The sequence below is a fragment of the Rhinolophus sinicus genome, chromosome 16, assembly GCF_057876585.1.
Source record: "Rhinolophus sinicus isolate RSI-liver-muscle chromosome 16, RSI-T2T, whole genome shotgun sequence".
In the NCBI taxonomy this organism is placed as follows: Eukaryota; Metazoa; Chordata; class Mammalia; order Chiroptera; family Rhinolophidae; genus Rhinolophus; species Rhinolophus sinicus.
In genome coordinates this window covers 138,028,792-138,043,558 of record NC_142516.1, presented here as the reverse complement: position 1 = coordinate 138,043,558, position 14,767 = coordinate 138,028,792, and the positions used below count along the sequence as shown (strand labels likewise).

The following is a 14,767-nucleotide window of genomic DNA, read 5'->3' as shown; positions in this document are numbered from 1 at the left end:
GGGATAAAGAAGGGAGCAAAGGAACCTCTTAAGAAGGTTCCTGGAACCTGCCACACTACATCTAACACATGGTCACGAGCTGCTAGGGAAGCGGGAACCAGATTCTGACATGTCCCTGGTTAAAAATCCTTTTAATAGGAGGCAAATGGAGAAAGGGGGTGGGAAAGTACCTCTGTTAGCCCCAGCCTAATTATGACGATGATAAACAGATTCAGCAGAGACATCAGTGGTTAATTCTCCCCTAACTCTCACGTCCTGGAATCAGGGAGCACATAGTAGAGCAGGGGTTAAGGGCTAATGACTACTCATTCATTACACAGACATACACTGAGCACCTTTCATGCTCAGTCAATGTGCAAAGGTGTGAAGAGGGTAGGCATCACGCCCACCTAGAGGGTACAGGCCAAAATGTGGCAACCAGGAGCTTGCCAAAGTTGAAAACAACAGTCAGAGCCAACTCTCCAAGGCAGACAGAAACCCAGGAAGGTCAAGTAGCTAAAGATGTGGTAATACTATTAAGATTATAAGAGCTAACAATTATTCAAATGTCCTTACTCTGCATGGAGGCTGCGCTAATGAGGTGGGACCTATTTTACAAATGAAGGAAGTGAACTTCCCTAAGATCAAGCCACTAGCAACATTCAAATCTCAGCAATCTGACTCAGGGGAACCACTGCCTACACTGCTTCTCTTACGAAGATGGGAAACGCGAACCAGTCCTAGCAGAAGCCACACAAGCTGTTGATGTCATTGTTATTAGCAAGCACGGCAGCACACCGTGGGCAGAAGTTCACGAGCTTTGTGGAGAACTCCTGGCCACAGTCACAGAAACTATGTGTCATGTGTGCTGCCTTTTATAACAATCATGAGGAATTTTTCTCAGGTTGGTGGTTTTAATTGTTAAGTCAAATGTCATTTTGTAAAAACAGTGTCAAGTAGTAACAGCTAACCATTTAAGTCATTGTTAAACAAGTACTAGCAATCAGGTGCTTTTTGAAGCACTTTAATAATATAATTGTGAGGATTAACTAGTTGAACAAAAATCCCTTGAGGAAGGGACTACTACTGCCCCAGGGTTTAGTAACTAGGAGAGGTAGGACCTAGCCAGCCTGGGTCCTGAGCCCCTCTTTTCACTCCAGCCTCTGCTCTACTTCCTAGTTAACTCATCTCTTTATCTAAACTGCTTGTTATACAGACCCTAGTGTTTCACCACAGAGCTTACAATCCTGGTCTTTCCACCTGCCGGCAATTTAATTCTTCTTCCTTCTCTAAGACATCTTCTGCTCCCCACTCTTCAGGCCATATAGAAAGTTCAGCGTGTGACCCTATTTCCTCACATCACAGCACAAACAGCTCATCCATGGCATGATTTGAATGTCTGGCTGGTCGTAAAGGGTCCCAAGTCACCAAAATGTAACATTATGCCTTCTGCCTAATTTATCATAAATTGAGTTCTCTCAAACCCTCTCACAGAACGGTAAGTCCAAGTTTACCATGGCTATGACATGTTCCCTGCTTTGATTTACCATCATGATTCCTCAACATCACTTTCATTTCCTCATCGAGTTCCATTAGCCCTTTTCCTTCCCTCCCCTTCCCTCCCCTTCCCTCCCCTACCTTCCCTGCCCTTCCCTGTCCTTCCCTTCCCTTCCCTTCCCTTCCCTTCCCTTCCCTTCCCTTCCCTTCCCTTCCCTTCCCTTCCCTTCCCTTCCCTTCCCTTCCCTTCCCTTCCCTTCCCTCCCCTTCCCTCCCCTTCCCTCCCCTTCCCTCCCCTACCTTCCCCTTCCCTGCCCTTCCCTGTCCTTCCCTTCCCTTCCCTTCCCTTCCTTCCCCTTCCCTTCCCTCCCCTTCCTTTCTTTTCCCATCTCATTCTTTGGCCATGTCAGCCAACCTTATGTTTTTCAAAGTATCTGTTTCACCATTGTATGAATTTATTACATTACAACCAAATTTAGTCATTTACAATTGTTTAATTTCCTTCTTTTATTCTGGCTGCAAGTGCTGTATTCAGAGCTGATACTGTCCATCTGATGTGATCACAGCAGACATCTATGCTAATGCCATTGTGTTGTGAAATATTTTGAATATCTCTGCAGCTATATTAACTGGCAAGTGTTCCCCATAAATGTAGTCTTAACAAGTTAACAGTCCTACTTTTTAAGGTCAAATAGGAAAGCTATAAGTCTGGACCCAAGCCACTGTGTGGTGTGAGAAGGAGCAGAAACTATTTCCCTGAGGTTCAGAGAAATGTCTTATACATGAAGAGGGCTAGTGGGGTGGGCAAGAGCTGCTGGGTCAGGCAGGAGGTGGGGTAGAAGTAACCGGGCTTCAATCAGTTCCCTGCAGTGATGTAATAAATACGCAGGTTAGAATCATCAGAATCCAGAGCCTCCTCTGAAAAAAAGCACCAAATGCACAAGAGCACCTGTCACAGTATTGTCTAGAGACACCCCCCCCCCCACCCGTAAGTCTTTTGATCCCTGGGCAGGTGCAATCTCCCATGTGGGGAAGTACCTGTGGTCACGTGTCCCGTGACACCATGCCATACCGTACACTCCCGCCATACTTGGTGCCCTGAAGGAATGAAAAGAAAAATAGCCTCTTACTTGAGGGACCCTACAATTTAGTTTCAAAAATAAAATAATATGTAAAATAATATTGTCCATAGTCAAAGAGAATGGGATGGAATAATAGCAAAACACATAATGGCACAGTTTCAAGAGCTTTACATACATTAACTCATAAATCTCACAATAATTCATAAAATTGGGATTGTCATTATCTGCCATTATACAGACAAGGCCCAGAGAGCATGTGCAACTTTCCAAGGTCTCAAAGTTAGTAAGTGGCAGGATGTGAACCCCATAGTCTGCCCCCAGAGTTACTGAGACTGTGACAGCTATGGATGTTTCATGGAGAAATGCTTAGTGATGGCCAGTAGAACTGGGGAAGGTGATTCCACCAGAGCTCTTGGTAGGAATCATATTGTCTAATGGGACAAAGGGAATTCATTGGAAAGATACATGGCTCACAGAATTGGAGGCATGGCTTGGAAAATGAGGCCAGGCTTAGAAAATGGGCTCAGAAAATTACCATGCATTTTGGGAACAGGGTGGTCATAGCACAGGTTGGCCTGGGCTGGGTGTTTCTGCTGTGAGGAATCCCATCTGCAAACACCCCCTTTGCCTTTGGGTCCTTTGCTCAAGGATAAAGCTGAAGAGCAATATACCCACTGGCTGTACCAGGGAGCAGAGTGGGAAAGTCTTTCTCCCCGATCTCCTGTGGTCTGAGATCCCATTATGCTCCATCCACTCTAAGTTGCCCCTTCCACACCAGGCGCTGTCGAGGGAATAAAGTAGAAAACAACCTCCTATCCAAAGGACTCCTGAGAATTATCCTCCATCCAAGACCATGCATGATGGGATGTGCCAGGAGGGAGACTAGGGCTTGTAGGAAGCAGGCAGGGTGCTTATTACAAATGCTGCATAGTCCCAAACTGGTCAACATGCCCTATAGCGGGCTCACTAAGGAGGAATCTGAGCTGAGTCTTGGCAGGCAGAGAGGAGCTGCTACAGTCAGAATGAGCATGGAGGGTGTGGAACACACCAAAAGGCCTGTCCGAGCAGGTCCTTCTTCACATGCCAAATGTGCTCTGGTAATTATTGTCCAGGTGCAAAAATGATGGTGGCGGTGATGGCCTTCACTAAAGAATTCACAAAAGCAGTGTAAGACAGGCATAAAATCAAACAATTTTAATTTAGCAGGGAAAGTGCTATGAGAAAAGACCATACTAAGTGCCATAGGACACCTGTATTAACTTTCTATTGCTGTATAACATATTATCACAAACTTAGGTGCTAAAAATAACACAAATTTATTATCAGGAGACTGAGTACGCTTACCAGAATCCTCTGCTCAGGGTCTTGTGAGGCCAAAATCCACCAGTCATCTTAAAGATTGAATGAGGTTTGCCCAGCACATAGGAGGAAGAGGAATGTTCCAGAAGGACGAAAGAGCAATGTAGGTTAAAGGAAGAAAATCTAGCTAAACAGAGTGGGATCAGCCAGATTATGAGAGACTGAAAACTTGATGGAGAAGCTTAGGTTTCATTCCATAAAAAGCAATCAGATCTAACAAATATTTAATTGTTAATATAATGACCATAAATTGGGTAATAGGATCAAATTCTCTACAGTAAAATTCACAAAAGTAAAATGGTTCCATGATTGCATTACAACAAATAATAGAGTTTAAAAATAGGCCCTAAGCAGCTACTTGATACTCAGCTGGACCAGAAAGTCATAACGCTGTTAGCATCTTTTTATCTGTTACTAAGAAGTCTTGGTAGTATTGATTCTTATACAGCAGATAACAAGATGAATAAAGGGTATCTCTTCTATTCTACCTGTCCCCCACTCATCTAATGACATTGTAATGAGGTCCATTTACCCAGGCCTCCCGAGCTTACCAGTGAGCCTTGGGCATAGCCATTCAACAAGTGGATTGGGAAGGGGAATATGGAAAGCGAGAGTGGGAGGAAATGAGGTGGGTGACTAGAGTAGAGAGAAAACACAAGTGGGAAAGAGGGACATTTGGTCACTGCAGGGTTCAAGAAATATCAAGAGGTTCTGAGTTCTCTTCATTGCAGACTAAGGGTTCTCACGACTTCATCTGCCTTGTCTATCCTCACATAGTTTCCAAATTCTCAAAAATAAAAACAATAAGAAGTTAAATTTATTTATTTTTCCATTCTTAATTTACATGAAATTCTGAAAAATGAAAAATCAGAGCCCAAACAAGTGACAAAGAAGCTTGTTAACATTCCTACAGACTTGAGGACAGATCCAAAATTTCCTATTGCGCTTAAAATAGTAAACTATATGATCTCCAGTAAAGTTCCCATAGAGACTCACATGTTACCTATCCAATAATGTAAGGTTCTTGCCATAATTATAGACAACCTGCACATTCATTTTCTGTGACTTTACCTTTGCCACTTAGCAACTGTTCCCCCTGAACAGTTGGAAAAAATTGGTGTTTAAAAAGGGCTTTGAAGATGGAAATTGATGCATGTACTAAGTTATTATGATTTATAACATTTCAGATTGGGTACATGGAATTTGTGGCTTAACTTGAAATTTTAAATAAGTTTCTAATTTTACCACTCAGGGCAAAAAGAATTTATTTTTATCTTCAAACCCTGAAATCATGTCAGGTTCCCAGACAGCAGCAGGGTTTGCTCAGGATTCTTGACTTTGTGCTGAAGATGTTTGTACTACACTCATTTTATTCAGGATCCCAAAAGTAGATGGAAAAAACACCCACTGCTGTAGCCTTTCCCAGTGCATAGACTCTTCAGACATTCATTTTTCATAAGAGATGTCACACCGACAGAAGCACTACATTCTTACTACTTCCTGCTATGCTAGCCCAGAAGCTTATCATTTCTACCCAACATTGGTAAGCCTCCCTCCATTTATAGCTTACTTTTTTTTAAAAAAAAGAGTCAATTATTAAAAAACAATTTACAGTGAAAACTTACTGGTTTAAACTAAATCTACTTGCTATTTTTAACAATGAGTTCTTTTAGTTAAAATGAGATTCCCCAAGTAAGAAATCATTTTTAAGAAATTTCCACATGCAGTTTGCTTGATTTGCTTGTTTATTTAGTAACTAATTTGCAAAATTCTAGTACCTATGGTGGACCATGATTGCTTCCCTTAGCAACATCTATTTGTACTTGTACACCCACTTGTACTTGGGGGTTCATGGGGATACCTTGCCACCTAATTATTTTGTAAATATGGTACATGGGTTTACATGGGTTTTGTTTGTTTGTTTGTTTGGCTATCTAGTTGCTCTGTTTTAATGTTGGGATTTGGAAAGATTAGAAACTATGCCACCACCATCTTCCACTTTCAACATTTTTAAGACAAGTCTTTCTACCTATGATTATATGCCCTGCCAAATTACCCATGAAGTATAATGTCAGGGGAAAAAAATTTTTTAACATTTATTTTCCATACACCTTTTCTAAGGAAGAATATATTTCACCAAAACAAAATAATAATAATAATAATAATAATAATAATAACAAATCATGAAAGGAGATATCATGGGATCCAGAAAGTAAGAGGTGAGGGAGGTGGAGGGGATTCCAAAGACATTGGTGAAGTGAAGCTAGAGGACAGGCACAGGCACCACGCTTAGGAAGGCACTGTTCCAGGTTGAGGGTAGGACATCGAAGGGTGACCGAGAGGTGTCTCCAAGGGAAAAGAAGGAGCCCACAAATACTGACATGATTACTCCCACTGAGAGGAGTCTTACTGCTTGGTTAGGGTTGATCGTGCATTAGTGGTAAAACAACTACTTGATTTGGAGCTGATGGGTCCTGGAAAAACACACTTAAAATAAATAAAAGTAAAAAAAAAAAAAAAAAAAAACACGAGAAAAGGAAGCACTGGTGACCTTCGAGGAAAAAAAGCTGTATAAGAAAGGAAATACCATCAAAGTACATAACACAATACAGCGGTAGCATATAGCGTATGCATGACATTTACCCAATCAAAATAATATGATATTATTAATATACAGATAATGAAAACTTGTGGTAAAACTCTATAGGGATAGGTAGTAGTGGGGGGAGGTGTGCATAGGAGTATAAAAGAGGTAAATACTTCATCTTCCCTAGTAGAAAATCAATTGATACTTTCTAAAATTTCAAAAATTAGAGTTGTGAGTGATTTCCTCTACAGAAAAGGATTTGGATTTGAGGGGAGGATGTCTGGTTATTATTAAAAACCAACTAATTCTATTTGATTTTAAAGCCATGCAAATGTATGTCTTTGTTAAAGTTAAAATACATTTTTTATATAAACAAAGTATTTATTGTAATTCAGAAAATAAACTTTTGATGCACCTCTACAGGATTACATAAAAGAAAACCAACAATTTATGTCTTTCTTCTTCCATTCCCCATTGGAACGTTGTTTCTGATTGATCCAAACATCATCGCCACAAAAGATTCTAGTCTAATGCAGCAGCCTCAAAGAGTCTGTTTGAGAGCTGAGCCAAGGTTTGAGGATGCTTTCCAGACAGCCCTGAACATCAGTGCATTCTGGGACTTTGTTAGGATGTGCTGGCCAGAGGTGTGCTGGTTTTGTTCTGGGCAGTGGCCCTTAACCAGGGGATCAACCTTTTAAAGATGCACATGCCTGGGGGTGGCATGTTAGCTCAGTTGGTTAGAGTGTGGTGCTAAGGTTGCCAGTTCAATCCCCGCATGGGCCACTGTGAGCTATGCCCTCTTTAAAAAAAAAAAAAAAAAAAAAAAAAGGAAAAAAAAGATGTACATGCCTGGGCTTCTCCCATACAGGTCCAAAGCAAGGTCCACTGTGGCAGATACTGTGACAAGCTCACACCTAGTTGGCCAGGTCTAGTGATGATGTAAATATCACAGGAGGAGTGACCTAGTGCGACAGTGGCGGTAAAAGGGGAATGCATTAAGGCTGTGAGGCAAGTCAGGGCTCTGTGTTATCACTGCAACATGAAAACTCTGCAATTTCGAAGGGGAAGTATGAGTTATGTAAGGTCCCTGCCATCGGATAAGTAAGCAAGGAAATAGCACTGTGGCACCCCACACCCCTGCTACCGCATCCACTAGAGGCGACCAAGTAGAGATGAAAGAAAGTTAACTAGGTACTTGCTGGGCATCTAGTGCATGTCAAATTACACAAATGATGACAATTAGCAATGTTCTCTCCACTCAATGCTGATGGTGCACTCTTGATAGTCTCCCATAAGCTGGGGGAACCAATCATGGTCATACTTCCATGTCTTCTACCTTCCAAAGTCCTGGCCCTGTCCCAACATCGCTGTTTGGTGTGTGGGGAAGCTGGGCCTAAGGGGATGTGGTGCTGGGGTGAACCTCTCCGGGCCAGAACCCAAGCACCTTCATCCCAGGTGCTTCTCAATCCCAATCTGACCTTTCAGCACCTTTCACCAAGTGGGAGAGTTCTTCAGAATTCTTTTTATCTTTCCAACTGAAACTGCATCTGCTAAACACTAACTGTGCACCCCTACCCCCCCAAGAAACTACTATTCTTCCTGACTCTATGAATGTGACCCTCCTAGGGACCTCATATCGGTGGAATCATACAGTATTTGTCCTTTTGTGTCTAGCTTATTTCACTCAGCGTAATGTCTTCAAAACTATTAAATTTTTAATATAGTTTTGCCTCTGATTAGAATTAGATCATTTCCAGTTAAAAGTGATAAATATTCTTATAAATTATGATAAGTAAATGATATTTTGAGGGAACCATTTTATCTTCCTGTTTATAAAAACAAAGGGACAAGAGAAAGCATTTTCCTCATTTTCTAAAAAGTGTCCATAAATAGAACATGCAGTAGAGTGATGTTATATAATGTCAAAGTGACCTTCGGGAGCAAAGGTGCAAAGTACCTGGAAAAATGCTAACCGTCTAATCATTGTCCAACTCATATATCAGAAACCCTATGATTTTCTTTGTTGGGAGAAGCAATATTTTAAAGTTTCTGTTCAAATAAATAAGAACAACAAATTGCTTTCATGGCTTTATTGGTAATTTTAAGCATCTCAGAAGTTAGTCTTTTTCCCCTGGTAGAAAACTGGAATTAAAAGAATTGATCTCTTTAGAGAAAAATAAGGTGGGAAAGAGAGTATAAAAAATAAGGAAAGAGAAAAGAATTCTTAGCACATTTTCCTTTCACATAGTTTCACTGAAAAATAAGAGAAAATGGCAAACTGAGAAGCGACATTAATCCTGATTAGGCTCATTTTGGGACAAGAAACTCCTTTGCATGATTGTCCATTGTGAGGCGTGAAATGGGTCCCCTCAGTGTTAGTACAATGAACACCTCATTGTGGAGGGAAAGGACCTAGAGACTGTAATCATTTTGGGACTCCTGACCTGTGTCTGAACACCTGAAGGAGCAAACCTTAAGAAGAAAAAGGCTCGGAGTGGCAGAGGAGGAAAATCATCTCAAAGATGTGGAATAAAAGAATGCATCCTCTCTGAGGATGAATGTTAAAATGGCAAACATGAGATCCCCTGCCAATCAAACATGCATGTCCAATCTATACATGACCTGGAATCGCAGGACTTGGTGACAGTTTTCATGGTAGAGCTCATGCCAACATCGTCTGGAAGATTAAATCTTGCTATTTCTTTGTGATTGCCAGTCATGGCTATTTATACATTTTGGATAAAGAATGATAATGAAATATAACTTACTCCATTTTTTGACCACTGTGTAATGATCAAATTAAACTAGACTTTCAAAAGTAACTCAGTGGCACTGCCCCACAAGCTCCTCCCAGGTGTGGAGAGAAAACATTTCATCATCACATTCCAGGAGAAATGGAATGACAGAGTGTGGTAAAGTAATATAACCTCAGTGACATATTGAACCAAAGACCTTGCTCCCCCACCGCATTCCTACAGGGTTACAGGTACCCATTCTGGAGTGACTGTTCTCTGTGCATGTGCTCAAACTTGATGCCCTCCTTTTAGTCTGCCATATTAATGCTCAGTGGCTGAAATTGCAGTTTGAGTACATTTCATTCTTTCATCATTTATTGAGCACTTATTATGTACAAGGGACTGTGTGCTATGCACCAGGGAGTAAAAAACAATCAATAATTGAGATCAACATCAACAAGTTCACAATCAAGCAGGGAGATAGATATTTACACTAGTGGGTCTCAAACTTGCCACATCTGCAAGCTTTTAAACAACACTGATGCTTGGATCCCATTCTAGATCAACTGAATACAAATATCTGGGCTGGAGGTAGGGAGTCCCAGGGATTGGCTATTTGGGGGGGGGGGGGAAAGAACAAATCTCCCTGGGTGATTTTAATTGACAACTAGGGTTTAGAAATACTGTTTTGAACAAATAAGTGACACTAAGTGGTGCCATCAAGCATGGTAAGGGAAGGAGTAACTATTTATGACTAGGAGGGAACTGAGGAAGGTGTAGGGGAAAGATGACACTCAAGTGTGACTACAAAAGACAAGCAGGATTTTGTGAGACAAACAAGGGGTAAGGTGAAAGATTCCAGACAAAAGGGATGAGGGAGGTGAGAGGGTAGCCTGTAGGAGTTTCTGCCATTAAAGAATTCTAAAACTAGTCCATGGAAAGATGGCACTGAAAGAATTGTGGACCTGTAGGAATAGTGACCCAAGAGAGGTGTACAGAATGTTCCAGCAGCTCAGAGGAGAACGACTGCCTACCTGAGGCCATGACCCCTAATGTACGGTACTTGCCCTTTCTCTCACCTGCAATAGAAACATGTTAATAACTCATACTTTCCTGTTCTATGTTTTCAGTAATTAGTTTTTGGCTTCAGGTCTGTGATTTAAGGGACCAGTAACAATAATTGTTTTGAACTGTCTTTATAAGAAGGCCCCACTTTTTGGCCCTCCCTTATTTCCAAAAAGGCTTTTCACTTAGAAGTCAATGAACCCAAGAATCCTGGTTTCCATCCTAGTCCTCTCCAAGGTGAAGGAGAGGATAATGAGAGCATACGTTCATTAGTCTGTATACAGGTGTGAGTGTGGGTATAGCCTGAGCATCCAGCTGCAGACCCACAATTTGATTCAGGTTTTGGGGTTTGCATCCTACTTATTGCCTCCACCTCATTCATCACATCAGTTTACCATAGTGAAGCAAGCATATTGTTACTAGGTCAGGGGTAGGTCCTGATAACCCAAAGCTGATTAAGACCATTCCATTCTCCTTATACATGTATTAGTCAGGCCTTTGCCCTTAACCCAGGCCTAAGCCAATCATCTGATAGCATCCCACCAGTCTCATGATTGATTGGCCAGGAATGGGCACAGGACTTAGCTGACCCAATCAGAGTGCAGATTCTTTCCTCTTCTACATGAATGAAGAAACATGTAGACCCTGGAGTTTCCTGCAGTCATTCCACTTTGAATTTACTGTAATATTGCCAATGTATTCCAATGCGTACATTCCATTATCGTTTAAGTCTGTCTATGGTAGATTATTTCCAAAGGTGATTACTCACAGTTCTCTCATCCCTTTATGTACAAAGCTCTCCTCCCATCAAGAAGTAAAATCTATTCTGCCCCATCCCCTTGAATCTGGGCTGGCATTGGAACTTACTTTCCCCAATAAAATGTGTCAGAAGTATTGTTCTGAGCCCCGGTTTTTAGGGGTCGTACCATATTCACTTTGACCTTTTGGGATCCAGCTGTCTGTGAAAGCAGCTCAGGCTAGACCACTAAATGATGAGAAATCACATGGAGAACGAGGCCAACCTGGCCCCAGCTTCCCATCTATCCAGCTGAGACATTAGACATGTGACTGAAGCCATCTGAAACTTCCAGGCCCAGCTGAACGCCCCTCTCCCCCCAATGCAGATGCATGAACAATCCCAGCCAACACCAGGTGGAGCAGAAGAACCATTCCACCAAATCACAGACTCCTGAGAAATAATAATTCATACTGCTTAAGCTCCTCAGTTTGTGGTGGTTTGTTATACAGAAATAAATAACTGTTTCACAGGGTGAGTTAGATTTTTCTGTCACTTTAATAAAGAGTCTTAACCGGTTTGTTTCCATAGGTTTAAAGTTAAGGTGCTGTCAGCCACTAGTAATAAAAAATACCCTTATTCAGATGGCTGAATAAAGGTATTTATTATCTCTCATGATATGAAATTCAATGTTAGGACAGTGGCAGGATTGATAACAGCCCAATGGTGTCGTTAAGGACCCATGCTCTCCCCATCTTTCCATGTTGCCAGACCCAGAGTAAGGATGTTCCTCAGGTTACTTCCAGTCATGGATGCAAGAAGGCTGTAAAGTGTCGGACATCACACGCAGATATACAATATCCAGCAGTAAACAAGGAGCATTTCCTCTTTATGTACCTTTTTAAGAGTGAGGAAACTTTTCCCAACAGCAGGATTCATTGGCTTAAACTTGTTTTAAACCAATTGCAGGAAGAAAAATGGAGTTACCAACATTAGCTTGCATGAACCAGTTTACCCCAGCCATGTAGAGGGTGGATACCTGGATCAAGGTCGGTTTCTACCAGCAAGGAAAAAAGGGGCATGGTTGTTTTACTGGCAACCATGGTGTCTACTGCAATATGAAATTAACATACCACTGAATGAAACAGACACTCCTGCAAGACTTGCAACCTTTATCCAATGGCCTTGTGTGATCTGCTTATGCCCTCCCACCCCCATCCAAATGTCACAATTTGCAAGGTAGAGGCTGGTGAAAATCTAGCTTTAGCAGTCAGGGTCCTGGTAGGAAGCAGAAAGCATTCTCGGGAAGAGATTTGGAAGAGAGTATCATGAAGGGACCATTTGCTACAGTGCAGTCATGGTTCGACTACCTATCAAAGGATGCTGTTTCCCAGGGACCAGCAATAGTGGGAGGCAGACACCACTCCCAGGCCTTAAGAGGCGTGGAGGAGAGAACTTGGAGCCTGACATGAGTTGATGCAATGAATAAGGAAGCCCACAAGAACTGTCGTCAGAGAGGGACATGGATACTGCCAGGCCCAGTGTGTGGCCAAGATGGAGAGGAGAGAAGAAATAGCACAGCCTCTCTCCCAGCCTGCAGCTGGCACCTCTTTTGCTGAAGATCCAGTGATGATGGCCATGGCCTTTTGGGCACAGAACAGGACAGATAAGGCAGATAGTTGATTTGCATAGAAAGTGGAGAATACATGAGTTAATTAACTCCAAAGTGGAGCATTTTACTGAAGAAAAGTAGTTCAGAATCCACAGTCACTATTACCATTCACTGGTATTCGTTTCTAGTCATCAGTGTCTAAACCAAAAATTGTCCCGTACCATTTCTCTTCCACAGTCAGTCAGGGGAACACTCACAATTACATTCCTGCCAGGGTCAGGGGCAGTGCCCCTTACAGGCTGCTAAAAGTGTTGTCATGTCTCTCTGGTTTCACAAGTGATTACCTGTGACAGAGAGAAGAGAAGTTGGAAACAGTATTATACATCAATTAATTCAAGTCTGTGCAGTTGGAGAAGAGATAGTTTGTTTCACTGTTGGGAAAACAGAAATATTCCCTGGAGTTGAAATCTTGGTGTCTATGCTGTGCAACAGTTCTCCTGTCTGGTTCAGGGCTAGCAGCGCCAAGTGCGTGCTCCTGGGACCTGGAGGCCAGGCGAGCCTGGAGCTCCTTACCCCGGGCCGGGCTGAGCCTCCTGGTGTCCCGCCCAGGCGGAGCCAGGGGCGGAGGCAGAAGCTGGACCGGCAGGACCGGGAGAGGGCTGCCCGCTGGGGCTGGCGGCTGGCGTAACAGGTTCTAAGGCTGATTGCAACCCCTCACCCCCGCTGGATTACAAGTGTCTGCGACTGTTACAGCTTTGGAGACCTAGGGCAGGAGGCCCGGGCTAGGGAATCCTCCGGGTTTCAGAAAGGAGCACGGATCCCAGGTGGGAGACCTTGTGCTTATCTTCGCCACAGCGCAGAAAAGCTGCGCGACCCTTGTTAGCCACCTGAGGCACACCTCCGCCCCGCCTCACCTGTAAAGTAGGAGGGGCCGCTCGTAGAGGCTTGACTTGCACTGAGGTGCGACGCAGACCCTGGTTAGCGGGTCGCCAGCCCAACTAGACCCAGAGTCCCGCCCCCACGTTCCGCTGTAACCCCGCGATCTCGAGCCCTCGGTCGGGCCTTCAGAGGAGAGATTGAAGTTTCGGGGCTGAGTGTGAGAGAGTTTTGGTACGCCGGCCCAGGAAGTCTTCCGCAGGGCACACAGTCCCTGTTCCTCCATGCAGGCAGCACAGTTCCAGCCACTCCGGCCCCCAGGGCAGGGAGCACAGAGTCCGCCCCGGAGGCAGAAGCAACAGGGAGTCGTCCCTACCTGCCGGCCCCCGCCCTCCGCCCCTGGGTCCTCTCCTTTCCCCGGCTCCGGGAGCTGGGACCGGCAAACGAAGGGAGGAAGGGCCCCAGCGCGCGCGTACATAAGTGTGCGAGGGCGAGTGTGCCGGGGCGGGGGCCGCGGGCCGTGGGGCGCATGCTCACACGCGCTCGTGACGTGAGCGCTGGGACCCAGCGGCGGGAGGCAGGGCTGAGAGGGGTGGCTGGCGGAGGACCCGGCAGGAGAGGGGAGGAGAGTAGAGCAGAGGAGCAGAGCAGAGGAACAGAGCAGCGGTAGGACCCGCCGGACCGCCGAGCTCCTAACCCGCAGCACCACAGCCAGCAGCCCGGGCTCGCGGCCACTGCCGCCGAGCGGACCACTGCGCCGGCCGCCGCGGGCCGGGCGGGGCATGAGCACTGAGGGGCCGCGGCCACCCCCCGCACCGCGCGGCGCGCCCAGGCCGTGACCGGGGCGGGGGCGCGCGGCCACACTCGGGCCCGGGCCCATGGGAGCGCTGAGCCGGGCGCCGGAGCGCTGAGCGCGGGCGGGCGCGGCCGAAGGAGCCATGGACTGCAGCCTCGTGCGGACGCTTGTGCAGAGATACGTGAGTGCTGCTCGCAGGGGGACTGGTGACCGGGCGGGGACCGGCCCTGGGGACCAGGCACCCCCGCCTACAGCCCCCGATTCTGCTGCAGCCGCCAGCCTGGGGCTGCATAGCCTGAGGGCTTGGACGGCCTCGTGACGCTGGTCGCCCCCTGGGTGACGAGCAGGACTCAGGGAGGACCTGCGGAGTTTGTCCCCTCGGGCATCCGACGGATCCGGCGCCCACCTGCTCCGGGTCCACAGCTGCATCCCTCCCTGGAGTC

At 45.0% G+C, this 14,767-nt stretch overlaps 2 protein-coding genes across 7 annotated transcripts in view; one reads left to right on the top strand and one right to left on the bottom strand.

Moving 5' to 3' along the window:
- Nucleotides 1-8,579: 8,579 nt before the first annotated feature.
- Nucleotides 8,580-14,468, bottom strand: LOC109455189 (uncharacterized). The gene is made up of 2 exons (XM_088793436.1): nucleotides 13,567-14,468; nucleotides 8,580-12,996 (listed from the first exon to the last, which is right to left on the bottom strand). Exons 1-2 carry the CDS (start codon nucleotides 14,466-14,468, stop codon nucleotides 12,993-12,995), a joined length of 906 nt encoding a protein of 301 aa, XP_088649562.1. The 3' UTR covers nucleotides 8,580-12,992.
- ATP11A (ATPase phospholipid transporting 11A) overlaps nucleotides 14,171-14,767 on the top strand; it is a 133,174-nt gene continuing 132,577 nt past the window's right edge. For 4 of the 6 annotated variants that reach the window (XR_016019502.1, XR_016019503.1, XM_088793670.1 and 1 more), the window contains exon 1: nucleotides 14,171-14,505. Coding sequence is in view for 4 of the 6 variants with exons in the window: in XM_088793670.1 (XP_088649796.1) it covers nucleotides 14,467-14,505 (39 nt within the window). In the remaining 2 variants the exon portion in view is untranslated. The remainder of the gene's footprint in view (nucleotides 14,506-14,767) is intronic. The other 2 variants (XM_019746565.3, XM_019746568.3) reach the window with 1 other exon arrangement.

Coding starts and splice junctions, on each gene's coding strand:
- LOC109455189 (XM_088793436.1), bottom strand. CDS start 14,468: ATGGCTCCTTCGGCCGCGCCCGCCCGCGCTCAGCGCTCCGGCGCCCGG.